The 2500-nt window shown below is 40.3% G+C and overlaps 1 protein-coding gene across 3 annotated transcripts in view; it reads right to left on the minus strand.

Annotated features, from left to right (window-relative positions):
* Positions 1-2500, minus strand: part of LOC138000609 (uncharacterized) — a 55600-nt gene that overhangs the window by 20388 nt on the left and 32712 nt on the right. For all 3 annotated transcript variants that reach the window (XM_068847143.1, XM_068847142.1, XM_068847141.1), the window contains exon 2: positions 1668-1984. In XM_068847143.1, the coding sequence (XP_068703244.1) occupies positions 1668-1919 (252 nt within the window). In that variant the 5' untranslated portion in view covers positions 1920-1984. The remainder of the gene's footprint in view (positions 1-1667; positions 1985-2500) is intronic.

A 2500-nucleotide genomic window follows, 5' to 3' on the forward strand; every position in this document is an offset into this window, starting at 1 on the left:
GTCAGCTGGTTAGAGCGTCGCACCGGTAACGCGAGGTCACGGGTTCAAACCCCGTTGAAGTCCTGAATTTTTCAGGCTTCTCTACGCAATTGCAAAAATTGCGTTCATAACTGCGAGGATCATAGCTTCACTTGACATTTATGTCCATCCATGCTTCTCTTGCAGTATTTCTTTTATGTTGTTCAACAGTTTTAAGTGGTTATTGCAATGTTTAATTCTACTTTTTGGGCATTTTGGGAAAAAAAAAGGAAAGGAAAGCAACTTATTAAGTGTCTAGTCGTTCTAGCACTGGAGCACTAATTGGGGACACTGTAAACTGAAATTAAGAATTAACGCAAATCAAGGCAAATGTTCAGAAGATGGGAAAACCGGAGTACCCGGAGAAAGACCTCTCGGTGCAGAGTATAGAACCAATAAACTCAACCCACATATGACGCCGAGTCTGGGAATCGAACTCGAGCCACATTGGTGGGAGGCGAATGCTCTCATCACCGAGCCATTCCTGCACCCCAAACCATGGTATTACAGTATATCATTTTAAGTGGCATAGCCCCTTTAAAGAAGAAATGAGTGAGTTTCACTTAAGAGCGTGTTTTGCTATCTTTGAACTGAATTTATTACCAAAGCCTAAAAAAGTAAAAGACCTCAAAACGGGACGCGACATTACAAAATAATTCAACGAGTGAACGTGTGAGCCATAGGGCCATTGCTGGTATGACGTCTGGGTGACCCCACAAATGGTCTACATCACTTCCCCCCCCCCCCCCCCTCCCCTCTACTTAAAAAAAAATTACTGGAACGCTACAGTTCAATACCACCCGATTCAGTGCCTTCTTTTTTAGTGTAACACGCCAGGCAACCCAGGTTACGCTCACGGAGCGTCTAGTTATAAATAGGAATGGTAAGACATTAAAGTCAGCGTAGATTACACATGGATCTTTAATTAAATTGTTTATTGAGGCTTTTAACTAAAATAAAATGTTTTTTTCCTTGGGGCTAAATGTGCACTGATAATTCGAAATTTCTTTCTTTCTTTCTTTTTATTTCACGTTGATAACGTCTGCATGTACATTTGTTTATTTTTAGAAAGCAGTTTTGTTAAGCAATCTGTATCAATGAATAATGAATGTTTTTGACAAAATGATCGATTTATTTCCTTTTACAATCTTTTCAGATCGATACAAGGGGATAATCAGTTCTTATTTTCACTTTCAAATCCAAAAACATTTATTTGTGGAATGTTCTTATTTATTGTCATGATAAGAACATTCTTCATTCTTAAGAACATTCTACTTACCGTGCATTGTGATGGGTCTCCAAGAATCACTCGACTTTAGGCGCTTGCGCAGAATGAGATTTGGGACTGGCAAAGGAACGGTGTTTTCCTACACTACTATTGCAGTGTTCCTGATACGGCGGAGGGGCTTCTCGTTGAGGCTCTGTTCATTTCTACGTGAATTATACTCAAACTCTGGAATCGTTCACTTCGGAGAGCATACAATTTAATTGCTCAGACCTTATTTAGCTTCAATTGCATTGTAACTTTTTTCCCTTTTTCGGGCAATTACGAATTATGCGCAAACTTTCGTTGATTACTTGTCTACTTGCAACTGTAACAAGAACCTTTACTGTAAAAAAAACCTCCTTTAACTTTGGGGACCTCTTACCTCTTTCTCTATGAAGGGAGGTGCATTTTGTACGATTGGGTTTCTTCTGGCCTCTGAGTTGTCTTTTCTCTCATCTTCGTAAGCAGCATCACGAAGCCACCTCTCAACCTGAAGATAGGTACATTCTTCTTGTTCTCCAGAAAGACTTGGACACTGCAAGTCGCGATCATATTCCCGAGGGGCTGGATGCGAGCTCGACGCTGCTGGAAATTGTTCCATAACCTCTCTTTGTCTCGATATCCACTGCAACATCCACCAAGTTGATGATTGGTAGTAGAAGGCACTCTGCTTTTTAGCGACCTCTTCTTTTAAAGGAGCTAAAAGAGGAAGGGTACAGAAAAATAAACAATCAAAAGCTTTCCAATGACTACTGATGGAAAAAAATCCATTAACTGGAACTCAATTCAAATAAAAATGCCACTGGGAATGGTGCGGTCAGGTTGGGTGAAGATCTAGATTGTTCCCTTTCAAAAGTGCACGACGTTTTTTACTGGAATGGCCAAATTAGTCGGAATTCGCTTTATATTAGATGATTTTCTTTGACGGTTTAACATTAGGTATATAATATCGGTTATTTACTGGCGGCACGATCCATTAGGAGTAACGAAAATAAAGCCTTCGAGAAGACCGAACGTGACTTACAGCTTCATTGAAGTGGAAATTCCCTTTGTCCAAGCTCACTTGAACAAAGGACATGTTCGAAAGGAAAACGTTGGATCGATTCCAGAGAATTAACAGCTTCGGGGCCAGGGCGGGAAGAGGGCACAAAGATTTTTCTTTTCTTCCGAAATACACGTCGAATTTGAATAAACATGAGGAAGTGTCCTTTATGC

This window comes from Montipora foliosa, chromosome 4 (genome assembly GCF_036669935.1).
Source record: "Montipora foliosa isolate CH-2021 chromosome 4, ASM3666993v2, whole genome shotgun sequence".
NCBI lineage: Eukaryota > Metazoa > Cnidaria > Anthozoa > Scleractinia > Acroporidae > Montipora > Montipora foliosa.